At 45.0% G+C, this 15,126-nt stretch overlaps 1 protein-coding gene across 4 annotated transcripts in view; it reads right to left on the bottom strand.

Moving 5' to 3' along the window:
• Positions 1 to 15,126, bottom strand: part of SPATA20 (spermatogenesis associated 20) — a 72,639-nt gene that overhangs the window by 33,968 nt on the left and 23,545 nt on the right. For all 4 annotated transcript variants that reach the window (XM_061555894.1, XM_061555877.1, XM_061555885.1 and 1 more), the window contains exon 4: positions 12,045 to 12,199. In XM_061555894.1, coding sequence (XP_061411878.1) covers positions 12,045 to 12,199 — 155 coding nt within the window. The remainder of the gene's footprint in view (positions 1 to 12,044; positions 12,200 to 15,126) is intronic.

Below are 15,126 nucleotides of genomic sequence, written 5' to 3'. Positions count from 1 at the left end.
GAGGTGGATTGTTAAAGCGCACGGATGTGAAAGGTGGCGTCACTTGATACAGTAAATCTAGCTGTGACGGTCCTACCTGATGACGGAGACTTGTGTTGCCTCCGAAACGTCGTGATTTATTATTTTATTTTGTTTCAATTAATTGTATTTTTTTACCTACGTGACTTTACCGAAAAAACCTAAGAGTAAGTGGCGTCGGCTTGGAGAGGCCTTACTCCAGCAGTGGATTGTCCACGGCTGACAACGGGTGAGGCGTGCCTGTAATCCAGCCACACATGCAGCCACGTACTGCACACGCGACACCCATGGGGATATAGGCGGCGCTGTCCGCCGAACTCCATTATTTAGATTATTTGGCTGCCATAAATTTCCATGTGGTAAGCCACTTCGTTGAGCAATCATTTTTGATAGCCAGGTTGCTTCTGAAAAAGAGTCATACAGCTCAGTAGGCTTTACCTGGTAAAATAAAAATAGTTTAGTTTTTTCGTGATTTGCTAACCTTTCCTATACTTGCACTCGTATCGTTTTCTTGTATTGTTGTAACTTTCTGACCTGCCACTATTGGACATCTGTGAAAAAAATAACTTAAAAGCTCATCGGATTCCTTTAGTACAAATAAATATTCTAATTCTGACTCTCATTATTGGTGGCACCATGCGAGGAGCACACGACCATTTGTTGCGCTGTAGACCCTGCCACAGCTTCTGCACAACGCGCTGGGGGCGATTGAACTACGGACTCTGTCGTAAGAATATTAGGAACTTGACACAATCTACATTTTTTTTCAATGATAATCATTACATGTTGTTGTGGAAAGATTTTAACTACCTCGCCTGGTAGTTCAGGAGGTCATGGATTCAATCCCGACCCTGACGCCTGTATATTTGGAGTTTGCATGCTCTCCCCGTTGGTCGAGTGGATTTTTCTCCGGCTCCTCCGCTTTTTCCCTCTACATTTACAATCAACATGCGTTTAAAGTATTTAAGCTGCTAGAAATGTCCACATGATAAGAAGCAACTTTGTTAAGCTATTGATTGTAGCCAGGTCACTTCTGAAAAAGAGCTATACAGCTCAGTGGACTACACCTGGTAAAATAAAAATATTTTAGAGTTTCAGTTAATGAGAAAATAAATCACCTTTGCACATTTTTTACTTCATGATTATTTCGTGCTATGTCCTGTATGGTTTTGCATCAAACTAGCACCTATTATTTACTGAAAGGGCCCTTGGCAAATAAACATCTGGCAGCTCACAAGAAAGCCTGACTGCTGATGAGACGCTGAATGTAAAAACCACGGCAGAGTTTGCTTGTGCTGAACCAATGCTGCTGATAGGAATCACTCCCAAAAGGCCCTGCGGTTGATGTGTTCTGTGAAAAATCTTTTTTTATGGTTTATTCGGAGAGACACGTTTGGGAAGGAGGCATATTTATTTTGTCTTTCGACTTGATAAGAATGTCTTGGGTAAACAAAAAATGATTATAGACATAGCATGCCTTGTATCTGAGATTGAGCCGCATGAGTGAATCGCTGTGTGCTCACAGCCAGTCTGGTCTCCTCCCAACGCCAAGTTTCAAGTAACAAAATCACTTTATTTTCCCATAGTTTACCAAAAGGTTAAGATCATTGCAAGGATTATGGCCTGGCCTTCACGTGGCACTCATCATTCCATTAATCGTCAGTGCAGCGATACGGTTAGTGCTACGTGAACTGGTATTAGCAAGCTAAACAAAGCTGGCCGTAATTCAAAGCCATCACTGCAAAATGAACCCAAGACCCACGCACTGAACCCGCAGCAAACAGCGTTAACCACAAAGCAAAATGGCTTGGTGCTTTTTAATGTCAATATATGGCATGGCAATAACTCACAAGTAATGTGCACTTGTGCCACTCTCTGCCCAAATGGTTTACAATGAGCTCATTTGCTGGAGAGGTGGTCCAATTTCTACTGTATTTGGACAATTTGTTGCCAAAGGCTTGGTCAAAACCGTTATTACTGCTTGCAGTGTAGGCGCAGAATGATACAACGTTGTCTATACTTACTGTGACATTTAAGCCCCAACTAACAGTCCAAATACTTGTGCAGTTGATAGTGAATCAATTCGTTTAGAACATTCGCCGCAGGAAAATCGAATTGGGAGCTGATACTAAAAACAAAACTATTTTTAATTTTACCAGGCAAGGTCCACTGAGCTATATCGCTCCTTTTCAGAAGTGACCTGGCCACAAATGATAGCTCAATGAAGTGGCGAATCACATGTAAATTAAAAGCAGCCAAATACTCTAAAACGATACAAATGGTTAACATCATTGCAGAGAGGAAGCTGTGGATAATGGTTATGCAATCTGGATGACTGATATACAGGGAAATCCATTTATAGATACTGCAAGTGACCCTCTATCCTACTTCTCAATATGTTACGGAATATTCTAAAGGGGACACTTACAAATCTCACCGAGCAGAGCGTTAATAGATTTGAGATCGGCGGGGAGACATGTGGAGGCTTTGATATGAAATGCATTTTTTTCATTCTATAATTTCCTATATTATGTTCGTGGGGTATCAACAAATGGATCATCCTGCACAGGTATAGCGGAACATTTGGTACATTTTGACAACAGGACCTTGCCCTATGTAAGAACTGGGCAAAGGATCTGCTTGTCATTAATGAAGGTGTTGTGGCGAATTCGTTGTGCTCAACGAGGTAGCCACATGTTAAACACAACTAAGGGTCTGAAGCAAATTTCACCACAAGAGAAGGCAGCAATTACTGCTCCATCTCACTTCGCTCACAGAAGAGATGAGCCAACGGGCTGCGCCATTAAACAATTCAAGTGAGAGATGTCACAGGGGTTTTTTATTATTAGGAAAACCACTGTATTCATGATGAGTCGGAAAATTCGATTTTTTTTGTTCCCATGGACAACCACTCAAGAATGCGTTTTGTTTTTGGTAGGGCTGATGCCAAGTCTCCACCTTTGTGTGATGACAAGTTTCTAGGGTCATCTGTAGGGCATTTATGTACTTCTAATAACGGGCTGCAATCACCAGGTTTTTGGCATAGGTAACATGGTTAACGTGCAGGAAACAACAATCTTTTGGACTGCACTCAAGCATAAATACGCTTATCACTGCGTCCATAGAGACCACAATGAAAGGTCCTATGACGACAGGACTTCCAAACTGCATGGTCAAAAGAGCTAATTATGTCAAAAATATAATAAATAGCCCATGTAAAACATTGATATACCAAATATTGCACGGGAAAAACATTTGGCTTTAACAATTACTGCCCACCATCACGAAGGTCCTAAATGATCATATATAGGAGATCAGGAACCCCAAAGACGAGATTAACCCACAGCCCTGGCCCCCTGATGGTGTCACAGATCTTGATCGTATGCATAAAAGGAAAGGTTCAGGTCTTGTTGAAATTCTCTATTCCTCTGCTGTAGCTGACAGACAGGACATGCACCATCTGTTCAGACCCGCTTGTTCTGAACTCGCACTACGATTCCACAAACTTCTGCTTGGCGTGCCTGGCAATAATTTGCTGAATAATTCTTTGTCTGGACCTTTTCCGACACACTGAGGAGCAAAACAACCCCCCCAGCAGTTGTTAAAATCGCTACAATCTCGCTTCTCATAGTTTGGGACCCACGGGGCATCCTTAAAATCCTGCGGAACTCGTTCTGTCGTCCAAGCAGCTGTGATGATATCACCACGGCCGTGTGGACACACAACTGACACCTTCACTCAGAAGCTCAATCGGGAAATCATACCTGGCTGTCAATTTGTGTGATATCAGGCTGTGTATCAGCAATAGCACCTTCTTGGTGCACAGACTCTTGGGACATGTGCTGTCAGCACCTATGGTGGCTGTCACAGCACATGTGGGGGTGGTGTGGCCAGCAGGCAGAGGTCGCAATCGGGTACCCGATACCCGTACCCTACCCGATACCCGTTTGCGACCCTTACCCGGCCGGGTACGGATACGGGTAAGGAATTAAAACCCGTTTGCGACTTCTGCCAGCAGGGTGCACGAGGGAGTGGTGTGGCCAAACGAACACCCAGCCACCAGGATCTCCTTTGAGGCCAAGCGAACCTTGGGGAGGCCCGCCACTCGTTCAGATCATCACACTGATATTAACCGCGGCGTGGAATCGAAATCGGGCCACTGGGTTCATAGTGCAGTGCGCTAACCACTACACGACTGCACTCCCTACACTTTTAAAAACATAAATGCATACACGTATAAATAAGGTATACATGCAGTACATACACACTACTTAACAAACAATATACTTTTCCAGCTCTGCGGGTGGCGCTATGCTATCGCTGCCTCTGAAAGAGCTACGACGCCTTTGCGTAGCGCGCACAGCATGGCGTGCAGGGGGCACAGACACACACACACCTTTTCCACCGCACTGTGTTCGACCATGTCAATTTAAATGATTCAATCAACAAGGGACACCTACCGTGACTGCTGCTGATTTCAACTCAGGACCTGACACCCACGCAGCAGACGCTTATTCACCGAGCCGCCCGACCTCCACTTCAAAGGTGAAAATTATAAAGTGTTGCGGTCAAATGTCAGGAAATAGGCCCAATTAAAACGCGGAACAGCGGGATAGACAGACCAGCCAATTGCTCTCTGCACAGCTCGGCTGCTCCGGATCCACCCACACCCGCGCACCCTCCTCCCTCTGTGTCAACGTGAAATTAACAGGCAATGGCACGTATGGAATAACCCACCTCAAGCGTGGCATGAGTGTCTGCCGCGTGGGCCATGTCATGCAGCCTGTAATTTGCCGAGTGGAAATGGGCAGGACACGTCACGAGAACAAATGATGAGAGACGAACAACATTCACCGAACGTTCACCGAAAATTAACCGAACATTCACCGAACATTCACCGCACAGTGGATGCCGAGAGAAGGCAAAATAAGCAAAGAGGCAGCAGAAGAGAGGGTGAGACAAAAGTTAGAGAGTCCAGAGGCCAGTATAAAACAGGAGCAACCGAGGTAATGGAAGATATGGAAGAAAATTGGGGAGGCCTTTTCAGGGTGACAATGATCGTAACAGAATTTGCTATTCTTGCCATCGGACACATCTATTGTGGAGAAGTGTCAATGGAGAACTCAGCCTTGTCAGAGCAAGATGTTGCTATATCAGGACGTGCAGTGGCTCTGTGGCTGTCAGGACCCGAGATTTTAATGATTAGGTTTGTTTAACAAAGAAAACCTCACTGAGTTACTTCACTATTTTTTAAAGAGGTCCTGTCAATTTTTTTCAGCAGGGGAGATGGCTGCTATGTATAATCCCAATGGAGTTAATTTGCAAATCACACAACGGCCTAATCTTACGAATGGCTAGCCCTCGGCAAGGTAAGGTAAAAGTTAAACGGTAAAAAAAATAAGACTACCTTTACCCTACCTTTTACCTTACCACAACACAATCGCTCTACCCTACCTTTTACCCGTTAGCAGGTAAGGTAAAAAGAAATTACCCGATTACAGGGAAATTACTGGGGTACAACACATGAAAAAGGTTTATAACGATAAAAGCTAGGTAGAGCGCTTTATTCATATAGAATACTCTCTATTCGGGCTTTGAAGCTGTCGACGACACCGTCCTGCATAACCTCCTCGTCCCAGTCGTCTTGGTCGATGGCGATATCATCAACAACATGATCAAGTTCGTCATTGCCATCGTCCTTGGACGAACGACAGGCAATAAGATCCTGCGCCGCTCCGGCCCAGTTAGACGGAACCTTCAGGCAGCCAGCGCCGACGTTCCGACGTCGCTGCCTGGGGCGAGCACGTTGTGCTTCTTGAGGTGGGCTCTCCACCCCGACGCGTTCGTGTGGGTGGAAAACCACTTGCGGCAGTGCGTGCTGTACATTGGGATCACCCTCCATCCCATCGTGCTTATGCTCCCACGTGAACGCATGCCACTGCCTCTTTCGATTGCTGTTCGCAGCAACCCCAAAAATGCCGTTGCTGGCATCCTAGACCTCGTCCTCTAGTACTTCTACTTCAAGGACGTGGACCGTCTCCATCTGGTCCGACATCAATTATATCATCTCAATTTAAAAGAGGCCACGGACTGCGCCACGGAGCTTTTAGCGGTAAACAAGGTACTGTAGTTACCGGGTAATTATTCGCGCTACCTTTACCCTACCGGGTAATTCTTCTGAGCTACCTTTACCCTACCCTTTACCTTACCCCTTGGCATGTCGAAACCTTTACCCTTTTACCCGGTAAAAAATGTAATTTACCTTACCTTGCTGAGGCCTATGAATGGCACCACGGGATCTTTAACGTCCACTGTGAAACTACAAGTAGATGGCACTGGTTTTGGTGGTTAGTCCATCCGCAGTGATAACCAGGGAGGCCACAGGATTCGAACCATAAACCTCTGCAACAAGATGCGAATACGCTACTGCTGGGCCGCGTCACCGCCCAATGTGAAGACCTGTGACTGAGTGGCCAATCAATAGTATAGCAGCTAGCGCACTGCGCTACGAGCCTGGTGACCAGAGTTCAATTCCCGCTTCCAGCCAACACCAGTGACGATTATCTGATTCAGTCCCTGGGCCCCCCCTAGGTCGACTCGGCCTCAAATTAGTATCTGGTGCTGTGTTATGAACATCGCCACTAGGGAGGCAAAGGTGGGTGGGGCATGGTGCTGGCCACCCATCCCCTCGTGTGCCGAGCCGGCCTTCATGGGTGCTCGCTAACAGCACTTTCCCCAATAGTCTGTCAAGGCTATACGGGGGATCTTTGTCTTTTTCATTCACAGTAGTGGATCCCTTGGAACGAAGCTGCATATTCAGCATCGTATCAAATGTGTGGGGAGGGTGGGGGCTGGAGGGGCTGGGGGCCCCCCTGCTGATGGCTCTGCCCCCTTATAAAAGTTTATAGTTAAGAAAAATTATCTTGGTACAATATTTAACACCAGTGGCGTTTTTCCTTCAGCCCTTCCTCGTAAACACAGGGGCTTGCGAGATAGAGCGGAATGCTCGATAAGACAAGGGTGGATCCTTTTGTAGCTCATTCTGTTAAGGCGTCTAGTGTTTGTTTAAAGAGTTGCTAACACCAACTGTGTCATGCCCCCTGAGTTTTGGTACACCCCCCCCCCCTCGCTTTAAACAAGGTCATGCTCCAGGGCTGTACACAACCCTTAAAGGAAATGCACAGGCTGCGCAAGCGTGTAACGCTAAAACTGGAAACATTGAAGTGTTACAATGCACTCATGACCATTGCACCAGTGCAGATGAATAAAAAATACATGAAGGCATTTTCTCTTTTGCAAGATGAAAACAATATTTGCAACCGTGGCCATATGGGAAGCATTGACACGCGCCTTTAGAAAAAGGAAAAAACCCAACAATTTTAAAATTGTGCGTTCAGGCTATGACACCAACACAATATGCCCATCTCCTCTTCATGACATCCAATTTACAGCAAAGTGTGTGCTTTGGTAAATCCCATCACGCCAGCGACTGTGTAGACTGGCTCAGTGGGGTGAGCATGCTAACCACTATGGCGCCGGGGTGACGAGATGTTATCTCCATCATCTGGTCTGCAGGAGGTACATTTGGAGTTTGTATGTTCTCCACGTGGTCGCGTGGATTTTCCTCCAGGTCCGGTTTTTTCCCTCCACATTTAGAAACTTGCATTTAAGAGTATTTGGCTGCTATACATTTCCATGTGATGAGCCACTTCGTTGAGCTATCATTTGTGGCCAGGTCACTTCTGAAAAAGTAGCTATACAGCTCAGTGGGACTTACCTGGTAAAATAAAAAAATAGTTGAATAAAACAGTTTATCCTGCCCGCCGACCTTAAAGTACAACGTGCGTTAGCAGTATTACATTATCACGGCAATGCTACATTTGGTTTCTGTAGTAGCTGACTGTTAAAAAAAAAACACAATTTCATGGTTCAGCGCTTTCAGTGTGACATGATATTTTAAAATAAAATTTACAGCGCTCTCTCAATCCCCTACTGGATGAAGGCCACCCTCCAGTGTCGGTTGTGGGGGCTGTTTGACAGTGTACACTGGCGAAGGGGAGGCCCACCACTGATAATGTTAGGAAGTGGCTCGGAATTGAATTCAGATGGCTGTGTTCGCACTGAAGTCTGCTCAACACTCCAATGACATTTTTTTTGTTTCATTTAATACATCAATAACCCACGTGTTATGGGTAAGCGTCATATGCTAGTATTTAATTTATTATTTTCTCTTTATACGTGACTTTACCGAAAGAACCAAAGAGTAATTACTGCAGTCACGAAAGCTCCAAATGAAGTATGGGTAAGCTGTTTGTGAGATCAAAACTACTTTGTAATTGTTATGCCATCGTCAAAAAGAAATGCAAGCCCGATGCTCAATTCTACATGCTTCTTACCACGTGTGTTTCAGGTCCGATGTAGTGTACCATTGTAAACGGGAAAATGTAGCCGAGATCTTACAATGACCTTTCATTTTTTTCTATAATAATTGTAATTCTTTGGCATCAACCTCAAATGAGACCCTGTTCCCAGTGCAACACTATGGGGAAATCTATATGTTGCTTCATATCCACCATACATTTTGGTTTTCCTGTAAATAAACAAGACGCTGAAGCATTCAGAATATCTTCTTGGTTCTTTCGGTAGAGTCACGTAGAAGGGAAATAATAAAATAATACAAATAAAACACAACGCAAGCAGCCGTCCTCAGGTGAAGAACAGGGCTACCGAAAGAACCGAGAAGATGAATCCCTGCAGTCACGAAATCTTTAAATCGAAATTCATTCAGAATATATTAAGTTTGAGTATTTCTGAGGGGGGCGGAGGCTGCAGCATGGATACCGTGCAGGATAAACTACTAATAAAGTATTCAGTACACTCCAGTAGTCTAACGGTGTGTCACTACTTTAAATATGGCTCGTATAGCCAGGACACGCCGCAAGGACACATCCCATTTTCAAAATGGTCTTGGTGACTGTGCTGGGTCACCGGCTTGCAATTTAAATATGATGAATAGCTTCACATATCAAGCCAAGCAGCGGCAAACCACCCTCGCCAATTCCACGAGACCACAACGGCTCACTCCGGCGGGCAATGTCAATGTCATGGGATGTTTCAAATTAATTTAAATTATCAACCCGTGTTTTATATTCAGTGTATTGTGTACCACACAGCGCTATGTAATTTAACCCAAAATATACATAAACAAGGAACAGATGTGTGCAGTAGCGATATGAAATGATATATGGAACCCATCAAGGCTGTAGCCATGGAGTCAACATTGGGGGGGGACCAAATCTTCCAGGGGGTCTGGGCCCACCCCCCCCCCCAAAAAAATCTAAATTTGAAAACTCATTTCCTGCCATTTCCTGCCTAAAATATAAAAAAAATTCACTAACACATAGGATGGACTTTTTATTTATTTTTTACAATAAAGTCTAATAGTGTATTGTATTACATTTCTTTTTTGTTCTTTTTTTGACCTTTTCTTGTTTCATTGTATGTAATGGCAGAGATTCGGGATTAATAAAGTACAACCATAACCACAATCAAATAAACATAAATCTATTTTCTTGAAATATATTGGGGGCGACATTTTGAGCATATTTGAATATTGGGGTGGATGTGTCCCCCCCAATATTTATTATAATTACGGCCTTGGAACCCATACTTTATCATCGGAGCAGCAGAGCAATGCAACGTACAGTAATTTCCCAATCCAAATCTGGGTGAAGTCCTCCACACACCTTGTCAGTGATGGAGGCCGTTTGACCATACTTCACCACGTTGGTTCGTGCAGGTTGGTGATGATATACGGACCACGGCCAGGGACCCAACCGAGGTCGCCGAGTCCAGAGCACAATGCGGTAACCGCTCTGCCAATGCTCCACCCCATCACCAGTGAGGAGTGTTGAGTACGGCAACGGTGGATAAAGAGCTGTAACGAACATTAAAGCCACCTTGGCAGCAAATCGAACTAGTTACTCTAATTACAGCCGAAACCCGAGCGAGGCAGGCAAACGATTAACATTTCCTCATAAAATGTCATCTGCTGTCATTAACAGTTAAACGTTCGTCGTTCGTGCGACTGCAGAGTTTGCACTCGAGCGCTGACAAATGAGAGCCTCATGCCGCAGCTTTCACGCGGCTATTCTAAAATGAATGGCAATGGGGGATCCTGCAAAATCCCTGCTAATGGGGCAAGATTGGTGGCCTTGGTAGTGATTACGTATTATGCATCCACATGCATTTGAATGGATAATGAATACAAGTGTCTGTTTAAGATGACTATTTATGATTACTATTTATGTAATGTACATAATGAAAGCACATCTTTACGTCTTGACTGCCGTCGGCATATGGTGGAGAAATCGCAGAGCGCTTAGCGTTCTGGGTCGTGACCCCACAAACCTGGGTTCAATCCCTGGACAGGTACAACATCAATGGCCACGGGTATATAAACCAGGCCTTAGCGGCCTCTCCTAGCTGGATCCTGAGCCAAAAGGGAACTTCCACATTACTATGATGGGGACCAGTCTTTCCCAAGAATAATATCGATTGACTCCTCGTGGCATCAAGATCATTGAGCATGTAACGATGCATCGATTCATCTCTTGAAATTAATTCTTGCAGTCACAATAAATGAATTCAGTCTTGCGTGTAAGAATGGATTATCGATTTGTTTACGTTGTATGCAAGTGGATTATGTCAGCTATGCAGCAAAAACCTTCTATATTCGGAAGCCCACTGGAACTTTGCACTTTTAAATATCCATTGAAAACGCATTTCTTTAGAAATGCTTTTCGTGTTTAGTTTGTTGTCCTTCCCCTGCTCCTCCGGTTAGCTCGGTTGGCTATATACGTTGCGAAAGAAGTTTAACATACTTATTACATATACGGTGAGGTGGGCATTAACACAAACCCATCCTTTCGGATACATTACATTACATGTAAATCCACTGCTGGATGAAAGCCTCCCCGTGGGGTGTGGCTCGTGAAAGTGATTTGGCCATACTTCACCGGACACTGCTCAGTGCCAGTTGGAAGGATGGGAAGCATGGACAATGGAGCATAGTACATTACAACAATGGAAGTTTTTCTGCACTGCCCTCTGTGGGCAATGCAACCCCACAGCACATGCAGGTGAGCATTGAGGCACATATTGTAGTGTATTATTGAGTGAATTATAATAATGGCGATTATTATTCGAAATACATTTTAAGGATCGTCTTGCAGTGCGATGTTTGACCAATACCACGGAAGAACGATGAGTGTTCTTCCGTGGAAACCAGAGCACCTTTGGAAAACTTACACATACGAGGAGCAACACTCAGCATTGCCATCTCTTAGCTACCTCTCAGCCCCACGGTGATACCAGCTGGAAAACCAGGATGGTCGCAATTCCAGGCTCAACGCTGTTGATCTTCCGGACGCGACGCATTAATGGTGATGATTTTGGTACACGGGCGAAATACAGTGAGGGAAAAAAGTATTTGATCCCCTGCTGATTTTGTACGTTTGCCCACTGACAAAGAAATGACCAGTCTATAATTTTAATGGTAGGTTTATTAGAACAGTGAGAGACAGAATAACAACAACAAAATCCAGAAAAACGCATGTCAAAAATGTTATAAATTGATTGGCATTTTAATGAGGGAAATAAGTATTTGACCCCTCTGCAAAACATGACTTAGTACTTGGTGGCAAAACCCTTGTTAGCAATCACAGAGGTCAGACGTTTCTTGTAGTTGGCCACCAGGTTTGCACACATCTCAGGAGGGATGTTGTCCCACTCCTCTTTGCAGATCTTCTCCAAGTCATTAAGGTTTCGAGGCTGACGTTAAAATTATAGACTGATCATTTTTTTGTCAGTGGGCAAACGTACAAAATCAGCAGGGGATCAAATACTTTTTTCCCTCACTGTACGTCATCAACTGAAAATCGGCGACGCAAAGCAGGCGACAGACGGAGGGACGGCGTAGGAGGGGGGGGCGTGGGACCCCGGGGGGTTGGGGGGGCGGTGCGCACCTGGATGAAGGCCATGTAGACCTGGTCGACGTCGGGTCTCTCCTCCCTGTCCACCTTGACGCTCACAAAGTGCCGGTTGAGGACGCTCGCGACGGCCTCGCTGCAGAACGACTCGCGCTCCATCACGTGGCACCAGTGGCAGGTGGAGTACCCGACTGCACGCACACACAAATCAAAGACAGAGATCCCCCATATAGCCTTAACATACTGTTGGGGAAAGTTTCGTTATAGCGAGTAGCACCTATGAAGGCCGGCACGGCACACGAGGGGGTGGGTGGCCAACACCATGCCCGACCGCCTGTGTCTCTCGAGTGGCGATATTTACACATCACACCAGGTACTCATTTGAACCGGTTCAGATAATCGTAACTGGTGTCGGCCGTGAGCGGGAATCGAACTCGGGCCACCGGGTTCAAAGCGCAGAGCGCTAACCACTACACTACCGCTCCCCACACGCACACACATGCACACACACACGACTGCACGCACACACACGACTGCACGCACACAACGACTGCCATTCGCCACTAAGTGGCGGTGACGTCACCACGACGCTTGTGCCAGGCCATGTGCACCTTGAGGCCACGTGAAGTTTCGAACGCCCGCTGGCAGGAGGTCACGGGGCAGACCCAGGTGCCACGGGTCGACTGACTGAGATGACTGAGATGACTGGTTGATGCACCACCTGTGCCCCCTACTGTGCCAACTTGCTGTGCTTTAGCCACCCGGCGCTCCGCTCGTTGTTGTGAGCGTCGCTCCTCCGCCCTCTGTTGTTGTTGGAGGACGACTGCCTCCAACTGCCCAGTAGCGTCCGTCACGAGCCTCCTCCACAGAGGCCGATCTTGACACCGCTGGTATCAGTCATCGGCAAGTCTACTCAGCTCCACGTCCTCCTGTACCACATCACTCCATCTCTTCTCTAGTCCATGCCGCGCCCATTTAGCCCTCTCTATCCGGCCAAACAAAAGCTGTTTAGGCATGCGGTGACTGGGCATGCGGGCTACATGACCCAGCCAACGCAGCCTTGCCTGCCGGAGGAGCTCACCGATGGGACTTTGCACGCACACACACAGAGGGGAGACCCACGGCCGGTACCACCATCTCACAGCTGTGAATTTAAGCAGAGTCCAATCCTGAGCGGTCAGTTGTCCAACCACTTCGCTCTCTCGAGATCGTGCAACTTAATCTCCTGTGCATATCGCTAGAAAAAAAATTTCTCCCTGTGAAACGTCAGCCAATGCGGTTGCATTCAGATGCTATATAAGTGTAGGTTGTGTTGTTTTCACTGTGTTTTATTATGTGTATTCAGTACCCTGCATATATAGGAATTAATAATAAAACAACAGGAAGCAACCCATTGGAGAGTTAATTACTGCACGGAATGCCTGAAGCTGAAATGTTTAGTTGGGAAATGTGAAAAATCGTATAATGTTGCCATGAACTACCAACAATGAAGCTGCTAATTATGTCAAAGTGAAGCCCAACGTAGCTTCACATTGGAAAATGTCAACTTTAAAAATACAAAAATTAAACATAATATAGGTAAGAGGGATTCGCACATCTTTATTAATATAACGCCAACAGCATCTATCATAATTCACATATATCATCACCTCGAGTCGCCTTTTATCAATCTTCTTACAACCAGAATTAGAGTATTGGATTGCATTCAAATAGAATAAATGATGGTTGCAAAGTGAGATTGCAGAAAATAAACAATAGATCATTGTGTCAGTACTAACGATAACGTTTGGTGAATTGATAATTGGTTTTTAACCCTTTTATCTGGCAACAAAACTGACACCTTTTTTTACAAGGAGTCATGTTTGCATTGACCACAATACCTGCGTTCGGAATGCAAACAAAAAACACATCTCTGATAATGCATGCACTGTCCTTGAAATTGATTGGTCCACACCCGAGACAGCTTTTCTTAGAGCCTAGTCTCACATGGTGTTGGACCAGATGACGCCAAATGGCGCACAAGTCAAAGACAATGCACCATCAGAGTATGAGAGCTCAGGGTAAGCATTCCGACCGCAGGTATTGTGGTCAATGCAAACATGACTCCTTGTAAAAAAGGTGTCAGTTTTGTTGCCAAATAAAAGGATAAAAAAACAATTATCATATTTTGCTACTGGAAAAGGAGGTTCCAATGGTGTAAATGCTTTGCCCGAGCTCTCATACTCTGATGGTGCATTGTCTTTGACTTGTGCGCCATTTGGCGTCATCTGGTCCAACACCATGTGAGACTAAGCTCTAAGAAAAGCTGTCTCGGGTGTGGACCAATCAATTATAAGGACCTTGCATACATTATCAGATTTGTGTTTTTTGTTTGCATTCTGACCGCAGGTATTGTGGTCAATGCAAATATGACTCCTTGTAAAAAAGACGTTCAACATACATACAACATATTATTGTCCTCTGTTGTCGCCACTCTATTTAAAAACGGCTAAAGTGTGGCTTTTAATTGTATCGCTGCCAGATTTCATTTAACCTCGATACGTTTGTTTGACGAGAGCTTTCCTACGCATGGACACGAGGAGAACCAGTTCATCTGGTTTTCTTTGGGGGGGGGGGGGGGGGGTTCTTCATCTGAGTTCATCTCACTGTGGTGACAACATTTATTCTTCAGCCAATACCACCCCTACCCCCAGCCACGTCTGCAGTTCATTTTAACACTGGGCCCTTCACTTTAGAGAGGGTAAATTTAGCAAAATGCAATTTGGAACTGTTGATTAAAAAGTAAGTGGTGGTACGAGCATGGCCAGGAATTGTGTTTAGTACCGGGTATGAGATGAACATAATGATGAATCTGTAAATTACCTTCTTGCAAAGAGCACTAGCTTTGGAAAGCCAATTTAAAATGGTTCTACACAGAATAATTATCTATTCTCAATAATTCCTATTCATATGCACACGCACATACAACACGCACATACCACTTCTATTTACAACCATGTTCAAATGATTGTTCTGAATAATTGTGGTTTCATAGATATTTGTTTTCCACAAAAGTATTATCCAACCCTGTTGACCAATCTGATATGAAAAGATTATACTGTAGGTTTCGGTAAATGTG

Source organism: Lethenteron reissneri, chromosome 3 (assembly GCF_015708825.2).
Source record: "Lethenteron reissneri isolate LAM-NWPU_2019-01 chromosome 3, ASM1570882v1, whole genome shotgun sequence".
NCBI lineage: Eukaryota > Metazoa > Chordata > Hyperoartia > Petromyzontiformes > Petromyzontidae > Lethenteron > Lethenteron reissneri.
The sequence above is the reverse complement of the archived record's forward strand: the minus strand, read 5'-3'. Positions and strand labels throughout refer to the sequence as shown.